Source organism: Ursus americanus, chromosome 10 (assembly GCF_024610735.1).
Source record: "Ursus americanus isolate L20-20 chromosome 10, mUrsAme1.1.p, whole genome shotgun sequence".
In the NCBI taxonomy this organism is placed as follows: domain Eukaryota; kingdom Metazoa; phylum Chordata; class Mammalia; order Carnivora; family Ursidae; genus Ursus; species Ursus americanus.
In genome coordinates, this window is record NC_142136.1 from 78,254,071 (window position 1) to 78,273,253 (window position 19,183).

The window sequence follows — 19,183 nt, forward strand, 5'->3', positions numbered from 1 at the left end:
CTCAAACTTGTCCCAGGGATCCAGCCCTGGAACTCTGCTTCTTTGCCTCTGAATGTCTCCCTCTGTCTTAGTGGTGTTCAGTTTCCCATGTGTTGGTCACCCCAACATGACTATGTGACTTCAGGGTTAGTGGCTTTGTCTGTACAGTTACACTCATGAAGCATTTCTGGCTCACCTGGTACCCTATACATGTGAAGCAGTGTGCTGAGTGGTGTGTGTGTGTGTGACACACTCTGCCTTTAAGGAACTTAAAGTCTAGAAGGAAGGATAAATCATGGCACAAATGGTTAAAGTGGGAATATAATGAATAGTAGAGACAAGACAACATGAGGATTCAAAGGAGAGAAAGATTGGGAAGGGGGTTGAGAATTGCTGCTTCGAGCCAGGGGCCTCCAGGCCAGGTCTTGGAGGGTGCAAAGAGCTTCAACTGGAATGAGTGGACAGAGGGAGGAGTGACCTTCTGGGAAGAGAGCTGCTTGTGCAAAGGCACAGAGGGCAGAAAGTGCAGGCTACCCTGGGCCCCTCTGGGGCTGAGGCCTTCAGTGCAGCACAGGATGCTGGAGCTTGCCAGCATGGCATGGCCTGCCTTTCTGTGCTCCAGGTGGTCACTGGAACCAGGCAGTGAATGTGACCCACTGGGGATCCCCCTGAGAACTCAGCAGTGATGGAAGATGGGTATGGAAGCTCTGTGCTATGGCTGTACCTGAGTTCTCATGGTTCCCATTCCAAGCACTTCTCACCCCTAAAGCCAGGCTCCCCAGTAAAGCTGTTGGGAGCATTTGGCCTGGACCACAGCACCCAATGACCAGCACCCTGAAGAGAGAATGTGGGATAGACTCAGTGATGGGAATACATCAATTTTCTCAACCTGTATGACTTTATTTTCCCTCACCGCAAAGGATTGCAGACAGAAATCTGCACAAGCCCAGGTCCAGGCTCTGAAAGAAATTTGGGTATTACCCAAAAGAAGCATGTCATAAAACTGAGCACATGCTCTAAGCCTGGTGACCCCTCAGACACCACTCCTTCCTAACAAGAGCGAGCAGATTAACCTGGTTGTGTTCTCTGTGGAAAAGGCGCTCCTACAGATGGCCACCACAGTATCCTGTGTGACTCAGTGGCTCCCCAAGCTGGGCCAGCTCCCTCCTGCGCACACACTGCCATCTGTCACCTGGAGGAGCAGGGACAGCTCCCACTCCAGGTCCTCAATACTCTGAGCCAGGTGGGCTCTTCTCACTCCCAGCATCAGGGTCTGGTCACTCTTCAGGGCCCAGGTCCCCAGATTCTCTCCACCTGGGCCACTTGCATCTGCTGGGTAGGGTCCGTCTTCCTGCCACACACAAGGAAAGATGCTGGGAACCTCCTGAAAAGGACACAAATAGAAAAAGGAGATGTGGCCCCTGAGAGCTGTAAATTCACTCTTTCCTGAATCCACCATGTGATGTTGGCAAGACTCTTGTCACTCTGACAGTCTCCAGGCATTACCACCCATCCAAATACTTGGGAAGATGCCAACAAGTTACCTCCAGGGACTGATCTCACAATTAACTAATAAAGACATAGTGTTCCCTGAGTTTATGTTGCTACATGAATGCACAACAACAACTAATTATATCATTACATAATCATCATGGTTAATAATCTGGAATAATTATTGAATAATTAACTCTTGCTGCATTTTATAGCCCCTCAGCTCATCCTGTTTTTTTCCTTCCTTAATACTAGAGATATTTATATAATGTCTCTTTAATCTCGAAGTATCCCTGTTATTTTATCCTCACCAAATCATCTGAGCCCTTCAATGCAGCCAATGATAGGTCCCTGTGCCAGGTCCCTCCACAGTGGCACTGACATCACAACTGCCTATCTGAACTGGAGGGTGGCTGTGTAGAGACCCCACAGCTTAGTGTGACTTTTTTGGGAAAAGTCTAGATGAAGCTCAGGGAAGGAACAATAGACACACTGAGGAAAAAACACAACGGGAAGTTGGCATCTGCATTTGGGTTTCATGAGGAAGACCCACCTTGGGAGTTCAGGGAAACTTTGGGGCCTCAGGAGACAGTTCCTGCAGCCCTGCTGGGAAGGGCACCTGTGCATTTCATGACTGTTACACAGCCCCTGCTGTGTCTTTGTTTGTACACAAGATAAATTTTTCCTTTAGTCATTTGTGAGCACAGGTGCTCTTTCTTGTTGTTTTTGTCTTAAGAGAGAGGTCAGCTTGACCAAGAAGAACAGATTTTCCAGACCTCCCAAAATTAAGGCCCAGGCACATACAATGTTCTCATGGAACTCTCTGCATTTATAGAGCATTGCAGTGCCCCAACCCTGCTCCTCCTGGGTCCTCACTTCCAGGGTTCTTCCTAGCTGAAGAGGAGATTCTTTGGTGACATAGATATCCTGGCACAGATGCCCACTCTTGGAAGCCCGGTGAGGGGAGGTGTCTATGCATATTCCTCCACCAGCCAGGGCATTGCCTGTGTTTAGCAACTCAGTAAGGCAGGGAGTAGGGTGAGATGATGTAGGCACTGGCTTGGGTGCAAAAGTTAAGAGTATGCTAAAAAATTCAGGTCAAGAGAAATGGTATTCTAATGCAGCATTAAAAATCTCCAAGTGGCAAACTAAGGCCCACAAGCTGGCTGCCTGCTTTGATGAATAGAGTTTTATTGAGCTCAGTGCAGATAAAACTGAATCATGCCTTCTGTCTTTTGTCTTTGTCCACTCCAACCTTCCCTGTGTTGACACATCCAGAGACCCAAGTTAGGATGGGGGTGCAATCTAGATGACAGATGCATCTCATGTAAAAGTCCCTGTTCCAGTATGTGCTAAGCTGCATCTGAACAGCTATTTTTTTTATTGCTCCCTTTTTATGCTCCTCCTCTGTCTTTCCAGGCCATCAATTTACTTAGAGACCTGTAAACCCAAGCTGATTGAGTGGGCTTCCCTGTCTTTAGAAGTACTTGCCAAAGCAAACAGGCAAAACCAAATTTTGGCTGGTGGGCTTTCTCATCAGAGCTGGTTGTTTTAGTCTCAACCTCTTCTATGGAAGACTGTGAGACCCAGCTGTCTGTGGGCACCTCAGGAGCTGAGGTGGTGGTTGGCTGGGCTTACCACAAATGCATTGTCTTCACTTGGGGGCAGTTGTCCTGGTTCGTCTTTTTCCTTCTGAAGTTCTAGGGCTTGAGCAGTGAGCTGAAAGAACTCCTCATTCAGCTCATCCAAAGTATCTTCCACCTGCCATATCTTTCTCTAGAAACAAGGGACACATGGGAAAGGCTGTTGTGGAGGTGTCCACAGGGGCCACAAGAGCAAAAAGCAGGACACCTAATGCAAGTAGGTGTGACCAGGGAGTACTTTCTTGAAGAAGGCGCATCTCAGCTGAATTTTAACAATAAACAAGAATTAGCTGGGTGGACAATGGTAGGAGGGCATGCTAGGCAAAGGGAATGGCATATATGAAAACAAGAGATATGAGAGAGGAAGGGAACATTCATCCATCTGTCATTCCATCTATCTGTCCATCCACTCATAAGTAAAGAAGGATTTATTGAGACCCAGTATGTGTCAAGCCAATGTTTAATTCTGAAATTCCATTAGTGAACTTCCATGGGGTTTATAGTCTATCAAGAATGGCAGGCCTAAAACAAGGAATTATGAGTGAAGAATGTTACCTGTGGGTTGCTGTGGGAAGGTTGCTACAGGAAGTAGTCCAACTTCAGTTTGGTGGTAGCATGGAATTTGTTTGGAAAAGTAGAAGGAGATGATGCTGGAGAAATGGAGGTGATGTGGGGGCTAGAGACAGTAGGCCACAAAGGGGCTTGGGCACTAGTCTTGGCTACTATGGTGGAGACTTTCTTTATTAATAGAATTCAATTTGTTGGGAGTGTTGTGTGCCCAGCTGAAAAACTGCTAATTTCAGACTCTCTTATAGATTGAGATTTCCATATGACTAAGTTTTGGCAAATGAGATGTAAAAGAAATTTGTTGAAAGGATGGATTTTAGCAAATCTCTTTAAAAAGACAGCTGACTCAGTCAGCCTGTGCCCTTTTGCCTTCCCACCTTTCCAACAACCATCTTGTGACCACAGGGACCATGAAGATGAAAGTCATGCTAAGAGTTATGAAGCAGAAAGACAGAACGATCCTAGAGTTTGTAGATCATAGATGCTGATGGGTTTGCTCTGCATGTTACATTTAAGCTATTTGTGAGTTAATAAAACATCCAGTTGCCTGGTCAACTTGGCTGTCATGGAAAGTTCACCTCTTGCTCCACACATGAAATGCCAGGTAAAATACAAATACAAATGCAGAACCACATTTCAGTGGGAACCCTCCTGATGCCAGAGATGAAGAGACAAGTCAGTGGTAGGAGGAAGCTGAAGGCACATGGCATGTAGGTATTTTTTCTCAAAGGCTTAGGTGTTAACTACCATCTTGGGCAGGTGTTGAGGTCATGAGGCCATTTATGGCAGGAACTGGTCCCTGGCTGCCTGAGTAAAGTCTGGACTCAGGCTCTCTATTCTCTGAAGTTGAATTAAAAACCTACATCTGGCCTGAGCACATGGCCTATTGCTGAGCAAGCTTGTTGCTCAGGGCTGAGGTTGGAACAGGTTTGATGTGAGAAATTGGAACCATGAGGTTGAGTGCTCTGTATGAGGCCAGATAACAGAGAGAGAGAGATGAGGGATGTGGAAAGTAACCTCCCAAGAGAACTGGAAGCAACAAACCCAATAGGGTGCAGAGAGAAAATTAATCATTGCTTATTGTGTGGGGATGATGGTTAAAATGATTACCATCCATTTTGGATACGAACGGCTTCCCATGTCATGTAAAAACTCCATTATGTCATGGATTGTCACAGTATCTGCTATTTTACCTTCATCAAGAAGGAAAGCAGAAATGTTCTTTCCGTAGAAAGAATTTTCCAATCTATGCCCATCCTGGGTTGTGTGAGGGAATAGTGTCAGTGACATCTGAAGGAATTTCTATACCTTTATAGGGGTGGTACTTGTTTTAGGTGAATGGGCAGAAACTGTAATCTCTGAGGATGCCTTATGGGCAAAACATTGTTTCACAGGCTTCTTTCCCATTTCCATTCCCCTTATTGTCAGATCTGCCCAAATATCTTTTTTTTCTTTTTTTTACTAATAATTTTTTATTATATTATGTTAGTCACCATACAGTACATCCCCAGTTTTTTGATTTAAAGTTCCATGATTCATTACTTGCATATAACACCCAGTGCACCACGCAATAAGTGCCCTCCTTAAAACCCATCACCATCCTATCCCAATCCCCCACCCCCGTCCCCTCTGAAGCCTTCAGTTTGTTTCCCTGAGTCCATAGTCTCTCATGGTTCATTTCCCCTTCTGTTTACCCCCCCTTTCTTCTTCCCTTTCTTCTACCGATCTTCCTACTTCTTATGTTCCATAAATGAGTGAAACCATATGATAATTGTCTTTCTCTGCTTGACTTATTTCACTTAGCATTATCTCCTCCAGTCCCATCATGTGGCAGCAAATATTGAGAACTCATTCTTTCTGATGACTGAGTAATATTCCATTGTATATATGGACCACATCTTCTTAATCCAGTCATCTGTTGAAGGGCATCTCGGCTCCTTCCATGATTTAGCTATTGTGGACAATGCTGCTATGAACATTGGGGTGCATATGGCCCTTCTCCTCACTACGTCTGTATCTTTGGGGTAAATACCCAGTAGTGCAATTGTTGGATCATAGGGTGGCTCAATTCTTAACTTTTTAAGGGACCTCCACACTGTTTTCCAGAGTGGCTGTACCAACTTGCATTCCCACCAACAATGTAAGAGGGATCCCCTTTCTCCACATCCTCTCCAGCAATTGTTCTTTCTTGCCTTGTCTATTTTTGCCATTCTAACTGGCGTAAGGTGATATCTCAAGGTGGTTTTGATTTGAATTTCCCTGATGGCTAATGATTTTGAACATTTTTTCATGTGTCTGTTAGCCATTTGTATGTCTTCATTGGAAAAGTGTCTGTTCATCTCTTCTGCCCGCTTTTTGATTTGATTATTTGTTTCCTGCGTATTGAGTTTGAGAAGTTCTTTGTACATGTTGGATACTAATCTTTTATTTGTAGTGTCCTTTGCAAATATCTTCTCCCATTCCGTGGGCTGCCTCTTAGTTTCTTTGACTGTTCCCCAGGCTGTGCAGAAGATTTTATCTTGATGAAGTCCCACAAGTTCATTTTTTCTTTTCTTTCTCTCGCCTTTGGAGATGTGTCATGAAGGAAGTTGCTGTCGCTGATGTCAAAGAGGTTGCAGCCTATATTCTCCTCTATAATGTTGATGGATTCCTGTCTCACATCGAGGACCTTCATCCATTTGGAGTTTATCTTTGTGTATGGTGTGAGAGAGTAGTCAAGTTTCATTCTTTTGCATGTAGCTGTCCAATTTTCCCAGCACCATTTATTGAAGAGACTGTCTTTTTTCCACTGGATGTTTTTTCCTGCTTTGTCAGAGCCAAAGGTCCATTTCTGGGTTCTCTATTCTGTTCCATTGGTCTATGTGTCTGTTTTTGTGCCAGTACTATGCTGTCTTGGTGATCACAGCTTTGTGGTATAGTTTGAAATCCGGCAATGTGATGCTGGATTTTTCCTTTTCAACAATTCCTTGGTGATTTGGGGCCTTTTCTGGTTCCACACAAACTTAAGAGCTGTTTGTTCCAGTTCTTTGAAAAATGTCATTGGTATTTTGATCAGGATGGCATTGAAAGTGTAGATTGCTCTGGGTAGCATAGACATTTTAACTGTGTTAATTCTTCCGATCCATGAGCATGGAATATTTTCCCATCTTTTTGTGTCTTCTTCACTGTCTTTCAAGAGTGATTTGTAGTTTCCAAAATATAGATCCTTTACGTCTCTGGTTAAATTAATTCTGAGATAACGTATGATTTTTGGTGATCTTGTAAATGGAATGGATTCCCTAATTTCTCTTTCTTCAGTCTCATTGTTCGTGTATAGAAATGCATCTGATTTCTATCAAACAACATTCAGTGGAAAAAAGACAATCTCTTCAATAAATGGTGCTGGGAAAATTGGACAGCTACATGCAAAAGAATGAAACTTGACCACTCTCTCACACCACACACAAAGATAAACTCCAAATGGATGAAAGACCTCGATGTGAGACAGGAATCCATCAAAATCCTAGAGGAGAACATAGGCAGCAGCAACCTCTACAACATCAGCCAAAGCAACCTTTTTCATCACACATCTCCAAAGGCAAGAGAAACAAAAGAAAAAATGAACTTGTGGGACTTCATCAAGATAAAAAACTCCTGCACAGCCAAGGAAACAGTCAAAAAAACTAAGAGGCAGCCCACGGAATGGGAGAAGATATTTGCAAACGATACTACAGATAAAAGACTGGTATCCAAGATCTACAAAGAACTTCTCAAACTCAATATACAGGAAACAAATAAATCAAAAAGCATGCAGAAGAGATGAACAGACACTTTTCCAATGAAGACATACAAATGGCTAACAGACACATGAAAAAATGTTCAAAATCATTAGCCATCAGGGAAATTCAAATCAAAACCACCTTGAGGTATCACCTTACGCCAGTTAGGATGGCAAAATTGACAAGGCAAGAAAGAACAATTGCTGGAGAGGATGTGGAGAAAGGGAATCCCTCTTACATTGTTGGTGGGAATGCAAGATGGTACAGCCACTCTGGAAAACAGTGTGGAGGTCCCTTAAAAAGTTAAAAATTGAGCTACCCTATGACCCAGCCATTGCAATACTGGGCATTTAACCCAAAGATACAGACGTAGTGAGGAGAAGGGCCATATGCACCCCAATGTTCATAGCAGCATTGTCCACAATAGCTAAATCATGGAAGGAATCGAGATGCCCTTCAACAGATGACTGGATTAAGAAGCTGTGGTCCATATATACAATGGAATATTACTCAGCTATCAGAAAGAATGAGTTCTCAACATTTGCTGCAACATGGACAGCACTGGAGGAGATAATGCTAAGTGAAATAAGTCAAGCAGAGAAAGACAATTATCATATGATTTCTCTCATCTATGGAACATAACAACTAGGAAGATCGGTACGGGAGGAAAGGGATAAAGAAAGGGGGGCAATCAGAAGAGACAATGAAGCATGAGAGACTATGGACTCTGAGAAACAAACGGAGGGCTTCAGAAGGGAGGGAGGAAAGGGAATGGGATAGGCTGGTGATGGGTAGTAAGGAGGGCACATATTGCATGGTGCACTGGGTGTTATACGCAACTAATGAATCATCGAACTTTACATCAAAAACCAAGGATGTACTGTATGGTGACTAACATAATATAATAAAAAAAAATTTAAAAAAAAAGAAATGCAACTGATTTCTGAGCATTGATTTTTTATCCTGCCACATTACTGAATTGCTCTGTAAGTTCTAGTACATTGGGGGTGGAATCTTTTGGGTTTTCCATATAGAGTATCACGTCATCTGCGAAGAGAGACAGTCTGACATCTACTTTGCCAATTTGGATAACTTTTATCCTTTTTTTTTGTCTGATCGCTGTTGCAAGGACTTCTAGTACTATGTTAAAAAATAATGGTGAGTGTGGGCATCCTTGTCGTGCTCCTGATCTTAAGGGAAAGGCTTCCAGCTTTTCCCCATTGAGAATGATATTTGCTATAGGCTTTTCATAGATGGTTTTTATGAAATTGAGGAATGTACCCTCTATCCCTACACTCTGAAGGGTTTTAATCAGGAAAGGATGCTGTATTTTGTCAAATGCTTTTTCTGCATCAATTGAGAGGATGATAGGGTTCTTGACTCTTTTCTTGTTTATATGATCTATCACACTGATTGATTTGCGAATGTTGAACCACCCCTGCATTCCAGGGATGAATCCCACTTGATCTTGATGGATAATCCTTTTAATGTACTGTTGGATCCTATTAGCTAGGATCTTGTTGAGAATTTTGGCATCCATATTCATCAGGGAAATTGGTCTGTAATTCTCCGTTTTGATGGGGTCTTTTCCCTGGTTTGGGGATCAAGGTAATACTGGCCTCATAGAATGAGTTTGGTAGTTTTCCTTCTGTTTTGATTTTTGGAAACAGCTTCAGGAGAATAGGTATTATTTCTTCTTTGAATGTTTGGTAGAATTCCCCAGGGAATCCGTCAGGCCCCTGGACTCTTGTTTTGGGGGAGGTTTTTGATCACTGCTTCAATCTCTTCATAATTAATTGTTCTGTTTAAATAATCAATTTCTTCCTGCTTTAGTCTTGGTAGTTTCCAGGTTTCCAAGAAGTCATCCATTTCTTCCAGATTGTTTAATTTATTGGCATAAAGCTGTTGATAAAAGTTTCTAATATCCTTCCTATTTCATTGGTGTTGGTTGTGATCTCTCCCCTTTCAATCATAATTTTATTAATTTGGGTCCTTTATTCGTTTGAATAAGTCTGGCCAGTGACTTATCGATCTTATTTATTTTTTCAAAGAACGGGCTTCTAGTTCTGTTGATCTGCTCTACTGTGCTCCTGGTTTCTAATTCATTGATCTCTGCTCTAATCTTGGTCAACTGCTTTCTCGTGCGTGGGTTAGGCCTGTTCTTCTGTTCCAGTTCCAGCTTCTTGAGGTGTGAATATAAAAAATGCATTTTAGATTTTTCTATTCTTTTGAGTGAGGCTTGGATGGCTATGTATTTTCCCCTTAGGACTGCCTTTGCAGTGTCCCATAGGTTTTGGACCAATGGGTTTTCATTCTTGTTGGTCTCTGAAAATTGTTTAAATTGATTTTTAATTTCCTGGTTTACCTAATCATTCTTGAGCAGGATGGTTCTTAGTTTCCAAGTGTTTGAGTTTTTTCCAAATTTTTCCTTGTGATTGAGTTCCACACTCAAAGCACTCTGGTCTGCGAATATGCAGGGAATAATCTCAGTCTTTTGGTATTGCTTGAGACCTGTTTTGTGACCCAGTATATGGTCTATTCTGGAGAACTTCCATGTGCATTCAAAAAGCATGAGTATTCTGTTGTTCTGGGGTGTAGTGTGCTGTATATATCTATGAGGTCCCTCTGGTCTAGTATGTCATTCAAAGCTCTTGTTTCTTTGTTGATTTTCTGCTTAGGTGATCTGTCTATTGCTGAGAGTGGAGTGTTGAGGTCCCCTACTAGTAACATATTATTATCTATATGTCTTTTTATTCTGGTTAAGAGTTGGCTTCTGTATCTAGCTGCTCCCCTGTTGAGGGCATCGATATTTATACTTGTCATATCCACTTGTTGGATATATCCTTTAAGAATAATATAGTGTCCTTCTGTATCTCTAACTACAGTCTTTAGTTTAAAATCTAATCTGTCTGATATGTGAATTGCTACCCCAGCTTTCTTTTGAGGTCCATTGGCATGAAAAATGGTTTTCCATCCCTTCACTTTCAATCTGGATGTATCTTTAGGTTCAGAATGAGTCTCTTGTAGACAGCAAATGGATGGGTCATGTCTTTTTATTCAATCTGCAGCCCTGTGTCATTTTATGGGAGCATTTAGGCCATTCGCATTGAGAGTGATTACTGAGAGATATGATTTTAATGATGTCATGCTGCCTGTGAATTCTTTGTTTCTATAGATTCTAAATTTCTGTTCTGTATCACTCTTGGGGCCTTTTTACCTTTATAGAACCCCCTTAATATCTCCTGTAGGGCTGGTTTCATGGTTACAAATTCAGTCAGTTTCTGCCGATCCTGGAAGGTCCTTATCTCTCCATCAATTCTGAATGACAGACTTGCAGGATAAAGGATCCTTGGCTGCATGCTTTTCTCAGATAGAGCTTTAAAAATATCCTGCCAACCCTTTCTCTCATTCCAGGTCTGTGTAGACAGGTCTGATGTTATTCAGATATTTTTGCCCCTGTACATGAGAAATTTCTTCACCCTTGCCGCTTTCAATACTGTATCCTTGGATCTAATATTTGCAAATTGCACTATGACGTGACGTGGTGTAGGTTTGTCGTGGTTGACCTTGGAAGGGGTCCTCTCTGCCTCTTGGACATGAATACTTGTTTCCTTTGCCAGATTAGGGAATTTCTCAGCTACAATTTGTTCAAATATCTCTTCTAGACCTCTCTCTTTCTCCACCCCTTGGGGGATGCTGAGGTTTCTGACATTAGAACGTTTCATTAGGTAGGTTATCTCCCATAATCTACATTCTTGAGATTGGATTTTTTTGGGCCAAGGTTCTGTTTTAACTTTGTCTTCTAACATCCCATCGTCCAATTCACTAATTCGTTCTTCTGCCTCATTTACCCTGGCTGTCAGAGAGTCTAGTTTAGACTGCATTTGATTCATAATACCTATTCTCCTGAAGCTGTTTCCAAAAATCAAAACAGAAGGAAAACTACCAAACTCATTCTATGAGGCCAGTATTACCTTGATCCCCAAACCAGGGAAAAGACCCCATCAAAACGGAGAATTACAGACCAATTTCCCTGATGAATATGGATGCCAAAATTCTCAACAAGATCCTAGCTAATAGGATCCAACAGTACATTAAAAGGATTATCCATCAAGATCAAGTGGGATTCATCCCTGGAATGCAGGGGTGGTTCAACATTCGCAAATCAATCAGTGTGATAGATCATATAAACAAGAAAAGAGTCAAGAACCCTATCATCCTCTCAATTGATGCAGAAAAAGCATTTGACAAAATACAGCATCCTTTCCTGATTAAAACCCTTCAGAGTGTAGGGATAGAGGGTACATTCCTCAATTTCATAAAAACCATCTATGAAAAGCCTATAGCAAATATCATTCTCAATGGGGAAAAGCTGGAAGCCTTTCCCTTAAGATCAGGAGCACGACAAGGATGCCCACACTCACCATTATTTTTTAACATAGTACTAGAAGTCCTTGCAACAGCAATCAGACAAAAAAAAAGGGATAAAAGTTATCCAAATTGGCAAAGTAGATGTCAGACTGTCTCTCTTTGCAGATGACGTGATACTCTATATGGAAAACCCAAAAAATTCCACCCCCAAAGTGCTAGAACTTATAGAGCAATTCAGTAATGTGGCAGGATACAAAATCAATGCTCAGAAATCAGTTGCATTTCTGTACACGAACAATGAGACTGAAGAAAGAGAAATTAAGGAATCCATTCCATTTACAAGATCACCAAAAATCATACGTTATCTCAGAATTAACCAGAGACACAAAGGATCTATATTCTAGAAACTACAAATCACTCTTGAAAGACAGTGAAGAAGACACAAAAAGATAGAAAAATATTCCATGCTCATGGATCGGAAGAATAAACATAGTTAAAATGTCCATGCTACCCAGAGCAATCTACACTTTCAATGCCATCCCGATCAAAATACCAATGACATTTTCAAAACTGGAACAAATAGCCCTTAAATTTGTGTGGAACCAGAAAAGGCCCCAAATCACCAAGGAACTGTTGAAAAGGAAAAACAAAGCTGGGGGCATCACGTTGCTGGACTTCAAGCTGTACTACAAAGCTGTGATCGCCAAGACAGCATGGTACTGGCACAAAAACATACACATAGACCAATGGAACAGAATACAGAACCCAGAAACGGACCCTCAGCTCTTTGGACAACTAATCTTTGATAAAGTAGGAAAAAACATCCAGAGGAAAAAAGACAGTCTCTTCAATAAATGGTGCTGGGAAAATTGGATGGCTACATGGAAAAGAATGATACTTCACCACTCTCTCACACCATTCAGAAAGATAAACTCCAAATGGATGAAAGTCCTCAATGTGAGACAGGAATCCATCAAAATCCTAGAGGACAACATAGGCTGCAAACTCTTTGATATCAACCACAGCAACTTTTTTCATGACACATCTCCAAAGGCAAGAGAAACAGAAGAAAAAATGAACTTGTGGGACTTCATCAAGTTAAAAAGCTTCTGCACAGCCAAGGAAACAGTCAAAAAAACTAAGAGGCAGCCCACGGAATGGGAGAAGACATTTGCAAATGACACTACAGATGAAATAGTTGTATCCAAGATGTACAAAGAACTTATCAAACTCAATACACGTGAAACAAATAATCAAATCTAAAAATGGGCAGAGGAGATGAACAGGAACTTTTCTAATGAAGACATACAAATGGCTAACAGACACATGAAAAAATATTCAAAATCATTAGCCATCAGGGAAATTCAAATCAAAACCACATTGAGATATCACCTTATGCCAGTTAGAATGGTAAAGTTGACAAGGCAGGAAACAACAAATGTTGGAGAGGATGTGGAGAAAGGGGATCCCTCTTACACTGTTGGTGGGAATGCAGGTTGGTACAGCCGCTTTGGAAAACAGTGTGGAGGTCCCTTAAAATGTTAAGAATTGAGCTACCATATGATCCAGCAATTGCACTACTGGGTATTTACCCCAAAGATACAGATGTAGTGAAGAGAAGGGCCATATGCTCCCCAATGTTCATAGCAGCATTGTCCACAATAGCTAAATTGTGGAAGACGCTGATGGAATATTACTCAGCCATCAGAAAGAATGATTACACAACATTTGCCGCAACATGGACGGGACTGGAGGAGATTATGCTAAGTGAAATAAGTCAAGCAGAGAAAGACAATTATCATATGGTTTCACTCATTATGGAACATAAGAAGTAGGAAGATCGGTAGAAGAAAGGGAAGAAGAAAGGGGGGGTAAACAGAAGGGAAATGAGCCATGAAAGACTGTGGACTCTGGGAAACAAACTGAGGGCTTCAGAGTGGAGGGGGTGGGGGATTGTGTTAGGCCGGTGATGGGTATTAAGGAGGGCACATATTGCATGGTGCATTGGGTATTATATGCAAATAATGAATCATGGAACATTGCATCCAAAACTGGGGATATACTGTATGGTGACTAATATAAGAAAATAAAAATTATAAAAAAAATTTTAAAAAGGATGTGAGTAAATGTAACATTTAAATATATAAATGAGTACATTAATATCATGATAACCCACTTAGCTGGACTGCAGTGATGGCTCGTCTTTGCCCCCTCTGGACCTATGCCTTTCACCATGTTCTTCTGTAGTGCCCCCCCACTGTGTGTCGGCTTTTTTCTCATATCTTGAAGCTGAGCTCCACCATCTGACTTCCTTTGGCCACTAAGATAGGCAGAAGTCACCCGGTGCCACTTTTGAGCCTGGGCCTTAAGACGCCTTTTGTGATTCTGCCAATATTGTAAGAAGGACATGTCCAGGCTAGCCTGCCGGCCCTGGGAGGAGGAGGAGAGACCCTTGATGCGCAGTTGCCCTGAAACAGTGTCTCAGGCAAGCCCAGTCTGGATCTGGGGCCCAGGTGAAATGCAGACACCCTGTGAGATCCAGAACTTCGGGGCAAGCCCAGACCAAATTAGCTGAACCCCCAGACACAGGAGCAATAAACGTTTATTGTTCTTTGCTGCTGAGGATTTGTGTTGTTAGTACTGCAGCAAAAGTTAAGGGATAATCAGTAATCATTCTTACATTTTGGGCTTTCTCATTTCAGTTTTTCTCTCTCTCTTCCCTCAAGCTAGTTTCACTACTGCTTTTATGGCCCTCTCTTTCTGTTTTTCCCATGTGTCTTTTTAAGAATATATATACCCACATATGAAATCATTCCACATGTGCAATTCTTTATCTTCATCTTTTACCTTAATAACATTGAAAATTCTCTATAACCTTATTTTTCATAAAGGCATTAATATCTCATGATAGAGTTCTACCATAATCCAGGTAAACCCTTATATTATCAGAAACTTAGGTCATCTCCATTTATTTTTATAATATAAAAAATTTCAATGTCCTTGTTTCCTCATATTTGCCTGTATTTAAAATTTTTTTCCCTTAGAGAGATTCTTAGGATTGGAGATACTGAGTGGACTGAATATTTTAGAGATTTTTGACACAAAGTGCCAGGCTGCTTTCCAACAAGGTTTTAACTTTTTATCCTCAATCAGCTGGATGTGGGAGTATCTATCTCTTTCATCCTAACAAACACTTAGTACTTTAGTTAAATGTTTTAGGTAGATATAAAAGGTCATCTAGTTTAATTAACATTTCTCTGATTTTTTAAACATTTTTCATATAATTTTACATGTTGGTATTTCCTTTTTCTTAGGGCCATTTACATATTTTTTCCTCATAGAGTAAAAGTATCTGTTGATGGTAAATTTTGACCTAGAGAATCATGTTTTATATTATTATGTGATCATACCTATTGTTGCTTTTCTTTGGGATTTTTTTCATTGTTTTGAAGATTCTTTTAAACCTTCACAGGCTCCCACCTCTTGCCTTTATGAATATTATAGATGTAGGGGCCAGGGGCAGCCCCCAACCAAGGCCAGCCATCTTGGCATGGAGATTATGCCAAGTTTAAAACAATCATGGCCCAAAGGGCTTGACTTCCCCCACAACCACCTAAACTAATTTAGATAGAGGACCTGCTCCAGGACAAGAGCTGTCACCATAGAAAACTACACTATAATATGAACTAGGTGTGGTGGACAGGGAGGAATGGACTGAGGCCTGTTGCATCAAAGTCCACACTATGTCCTATTGTTTCTGGATGACCCAGCAAACATTTGTTGACCAAACATTTACTCTTTTTATTGTCCTGTAAATTGCATTTCTTCCTTTAAATTCCCTATCCCCTTCTCCTTAGTTCAGGATATACCTCATTTTGTCTGACTGATTTTAGAATCTCATGTCTGCGTGAATTCTCCATATGTATGAAATTAAATTTGATTTTCTCCTATTAATCTGTTTCATGTCAATTTAATTCTTAGTCCAGCTAGAAAAATCTTGAAAGACGTAGAAAAAACGATTTCCTCCCCTGCATAGACAATCAGTGAACACTTAATGAGTGATTTTCTTGACCAACATTCTCCAATCCAAATTTCTTTTTCCACAAACTATCCCTCCGAGTCATGTTTTCTCCACCCCTGTGTTTGATTTCTGAACCCCAGAGTCACATACAGTGTGTAGGTAACAAGCAGGGCTGAAAGATGGGACAGCTGAACAGCTCAGAATCCTTGGAGGAGGCAGAGGCTCATAGCATTCCCTGAGGTGAAGAGGACCTTGGTCACAGAGTTAGACTCCTACCTGCAGTTCAGGATAGGCTCCATGCCTGTGTCCTGCCCTGAGGCTCCACAACCTAGAACCTGGGCTCATGGTATCTCCTCTTTTGGTGGCACACTGGGGGAGCTGTCCAGGTCCCAGGTTCTGCTGGGGGCTGGGGAAAAGGAATGAGAGACATCCTTTCAGGCCTCTGCTACCCAGTAGTACATCTCCCCAACCAGAAAAAGGACATATTGGCCACTTTCAACTCCTCCCTAAGGTGTCAGGCATTAGAGAAGGATGATATTATTAACATGACAGAGAAACTGATAGACATGCATGGATTCCTGAAACTGCACCCACACAGCCATGCCTGCCTCAGCAGGTAAGTGACTTCTCAGTAATGGGTACAGAATATGCCATCCAGAAATATGCCAACTTGGCATATTGATTATTTTGAGGGGAAGGCAATTGACAAGAAGCAGATATAAGGCAAGCTCTCTGCCCTCACCCTATTTACCTGAAAGCAGAACATATATTTTAAAGGTACTTTCCTCCCTTTTCTAGGAAGGACAGGAGTTAATCCTGAGACAACTCTAGATACTTAACCAGCCTGGAGATGGCACCAAAGGAATTTACATAAAAACGTTGCTAAAACTAGCCCTTATTCTCCACTAGTTCCCCCATATATTTACCTTCTCACAATTTGATGCCCTAGAAACTCAAAGACCTTTTCTTTTGTCTTGTCACCTCTCTAAAAATTTACTGTTCTTCTGTTAAGATGCTGTGTAAGCCTCAGTTCTAAGGACCTTCCTTTACATTTCACTGAGTGCTTTCATGTACTATGTGCATGTTAACGAACTTGTTTGTTTTTTCTCTTGTTGATCTTTTGTCAGTCTAATTTACAGGGCCCCAGCCAAGAATCTAAGATGGGTAGAGGAAAGGAATTCCCCCCCCCATCAGTCTGGCCATGCCCTGTGAGGGTCCCCTTAGGACCTCCCCAAATGGTGTTCCTGCTGGGGTCTAGTAACTGCTCTGTGACCTTACCCTTCAGGCTTGGAAGGGGGAGATGTTGGCCCAGTACTACTTGCCCCAGGGTACTGTGCTAGTCTTTGTGGTTACATGTACCTGCCTACACCTTTATACGTCCTCCTTAAATTTTCCATCTAGAAAATGCCAGCTGCTTCCTGCTGGAATCCTGGTCAATAAAGTGCTATACTGTTCAGACTCCCTTTGAGAAACTCAAGTCTTGATCTCAGTTTCTGCCCCTTGATATGAGAGGGTTGGACTGTCCTCAGTGAGCTTTTGGGCCTCTGGGACTGATCTCAGTTCATGAGCTATGCCTGAGCTTTCTCACGTCCATGTTTTTGTCAACACTGTTCCCCTCCAGGAACACCCTTCCCCAATGCCTCTTCCGGTTAGACCCCTACTCTTATTTTAAATTCTATTTCAAAGTATACTACCATCACAAAATCTTCCCTGATCCTTGCAGACATCTTTAAACTTCTAGAGCCTTTTAGTATAATCATTTCTTCTTCCTGACTCCTTCAGCTCTGTATCAAAGACAGCAATAAATATCTGCTGAATGAAATTATCCTTAGGTTGTAGCTCATGACACTGGCTGAAAAGTGTTTGCTCAAGATGCATAACTTTTGGAGCAGAGCCCACTCTAGAATCCAGGTCTCTGGATTCTGAATGTCAGAGAGGAAGAATTTCCTCTGCCCTTCAAGATCCTTCTAGTTGGACCAAATCAAATTGACATAAGACAGATTAACAAGAGAAAATCGAATTTGTTTCTTATGTATGGGGAATCCACATGGATGTGAGATTCCAAAGACAGGGAAAATGAGGTGCATATCTCATTCTGAACTAAGGAGAAGGAGTAGGGGTCTTGGATTTCAAAGGAATCACAGGAAGAATGAGAGTAAATGTTTGGTAAACAAATGTTTTCTGGACCCACAGAAACAATGAGACTTAGAAGACTTTGATCAAACGGCTTTGCTAGCTTCCTCCCTACCTACCATACCTAGTTCATATTACAATGTAGTTTTCTACGGTGACAGCTCTCTTCCTGGAGTAGATCCTCTACTTAAATTCTTTCAGGCAGTGGGGGTGGGGGCGTGGGTAAAGAGACTTCCTGAGTCTGTTGGGTTTTGATAGCTTCTAACTCAAAATAATCTTCATGTTGAGTGGCCCAACTTTGGGGGGTTGCCCTTGGCCCCTACACTAACTTGCCTTTGTGTGATTCCCCTGCTGGAGTCCCTGATCCTCCAGGAACCCAGGCCTGGTAACTTTGGCAGGAGAGTCTAGATTCCTCTCCCCTTGCTCACAGGACACTTTATTTGTATACGTTTTCTAGGTACCCTAAACAAGAAAATCAATGGAAGAAATGTTTCTGAGAGGAAGGACTGTTGTAGCTTTAGTGGAGGGATTAATGGGGAGGTTAGTGCAGGGTGGATGCTGAGATTCAGACTCTCTAAGCTGATATCCCAGCTCCATTATATAACTTAGCCTCTTTGAAACCCAGTTCTCTCATCTTTAAAAAATGGAGCTAGCAATAGTATCTACTTTATAGTGTTATTTTTAACTTAGAGAGCAGATAAAGTGTTTACATCAGGTCCACTACATACAAAGCAGTCAATATGACTATTACCACTTATTGTTATTAAAGGGGGATGAAGGGAGAAACAGACCATGCAACTAAATGCGTGGACAGAAATCAAGTCAACATAAGCAAACAGGTCCATCTCAGCCTTTTGGTCAATTTGGAAGAAGTACAAGTCAACCATGTGGCTACATGTTGGAGGAGACCATGTATCAGAGGAAGGAGAGTTGGAAGGAGGTGGGGTGGAGTCTGGTGAAGTCCAGAATCACCCAGAGTGAATGTGACCTTGTTCCCATGGGTGAGAACAAACCCAGTAAATGACATGAGTTCTGATGAGTTACTCAAACCAGCGAACCCCTTGGTAAACCAAGGTAGCCAGGACAATGGGTGAATTACTATGGGCAGAGCATCCCAAAGCCTTCAGCTGGATTTGAGTGGGTTAAGGCTTTAAATCAGGTTCTGGTTATGAAAAATAAGATTCTCAGTACTGGGAGTTAAGGACAACAACCAAAGAATA

The 19,183-nt window shown here is 41.8% G+C and overlaps 1 protein-coding gene across 1 annotated transcript in view; it reads right to left on the reverse strand.

The window, feature by feature from the left end:
- Positions 1-868: 868 nt before the first annotated feature.
- The window catches only part of LOC123791748 (uncharacterized), a 52,243-nt gene continuing 33,928 nt past the window's right edge, over positions 869-19,183 (reverse strand). Inside the window, exons 21-23 of the mRNA XM_087865249.1 lie at positions 16,107-16,236; positions 3,109-3,246; positions 869-1,363 (exon numbers count right to left, since the gene is read on the reverse strand). Coding sequence (XP_087721375.1) covers positions 1,115-1,363; positions 3,109-3,246; positions 16,107-16,236 — 517 coding nt within the window. The 3' untranslated portion in view covers positions 869-1,114. The remainder of the gene's footprint in view (positions 1,364-3,108; positions 3,247-16,106; positions 16,237-19,183) is intronic.